At 59.2% G+C, this 1,145-nt stretch overlaps 1 protein-coding gene across 1 annotated transcript; it reads right to left on the bottom strand.

The window, feature by feature from the left end:
• Nucleotides 1–217: 217 nt before the first annotated feature.
• On the bottom strand, nt 218–1,141 carry LOC112945366 (protein FAM50A-like; the record flags this gene model as incomplete). Its single annotated transcript, XM_026036936.1, has 5 exons — nt 218–397; nt 526–587; nt 735–801; nt 906–979; nt 1,048–1,141. Coding segments are annotated over 5 exons (477 nt in total), but the record flags the coding sequence as incomplete, so codon positions are not given.
• Nucleotides 1,142–1,145: the final 4 nt, after the last annotated feature.

The raw sequence follows: 1,145 nt of genomic DNA, 5'->3' as shown, positions 1-1,145 counted from the left end.
CCCTTTGAGGGCTATTTTGGGGCCGTTTTGGGTCATTTTGGGACCACTTTAGGGACTATTTTTGGGTCTATTTGGGGCCATTTCGAGGCTCTCTTGGGGACCCTTTGGGGCCCTTTTGGGGACTGTTTTGGGGCCGCTTCAGGACCTTTTTTGGGGACATTTCAGGGACATTTCGGGGCTGTTTGGGGACCATTTTGGGGCCTTTTGGGGGCCATTTTTAGGTCCATTTTTGGGGCCATTTTTGGGGACATTTGGGGGGGCTATTTTGGGGGCATTTCAGGGCCATTTCGGGGTGATTTTGGGCCGTTTCGGGGCCGCACCGCAGCTCACTGAAGTCCCGCCGCAGAATCTCCAGCGCCTTCTGCAGGAACTGCTGCATCGTGTTGCCCTTCTTCATCTGCCGCCAAAACAGCCAAATTTAGGACAAACCCACCCAAAACGGGGGGCAAAAACACCCAAAACGGGGCAAAAAAACAGTGGGGGACCCCAAAATCCCGGGGGGGGTCCCCAAAACCCCCCCATTACCTTCACTGTGCGCCGGTGCCCGGAGCCGTCCCAGTAGCTGAAGGTGATTTCAATCTCCTCGTCTTCGGAARGGGAGCAGAAAATTAGGTGAAAAAAACGCAATTTTGGGGGCGGGAGCCCCAAGAGCCCCCCGTAAGGACCGCCCTCCCCCTAATTAACCCCTCCCCGTGTTAATGAAGATCCATGGTAATTAATAAACTCGTCCTTACTCTTGATCTTCTCCTGTTTGGCCTCCCATTCCTGGCGCAGCTCCTCGCGCAGCCGGTTCTCCTCCTCCTAAAGTGGGGGGGCCCGGACGCCTGGGCCCCTTGTTTGGGGGGGGGAAGGGGGGTACTAGGCCCCCCCTCATTTGCATAATTAATTAGGGGGGGGCTCGTTACCTCGCGGTCGCGGTCGGGCAGGAAACTCGTGTCCACGTCCGGGTTCTTGCCCAGCTTGCGCTTCTTGGGGGGCTCTGCAGGGGGTGGGGTTAAAACAGGCCCCGCCCCCTTGAGCCCCCGCCCCCTGAGGCCCCGCCCCCACCTGGCTGCGCTGGCTCCGCCTCCTCCTCGGCCTCCTCCTCCTCGTCGTCGCGGTCGAGGCTGAAGGAGAGGCTGGAGATCTGGCGCTTCTGCTCCTGC

The sequence above is a fragment of the Nothoprocta perdicaria genome, unplaced genomic scaffold, assembly GCF_003342845.1.
Source record: "Nothoprocta perdicaria isolate Ctin4 unplaced genomic scaffold, notPer1 scaffold_1889, whole genome shotgun sequence".
NCBI classification, from domain to species: Eukaryota; Metazoa; Chordata; class Aves; order Tinamiformes; family Tinamidae; genus Nothoprocta; species Nothoprocta perdicaria.
The sequence above is the reverse complement of the archived record's forward strand: the minus strand, read 5'-3'. Positions and strand labels throughout refer to the sequence as shown.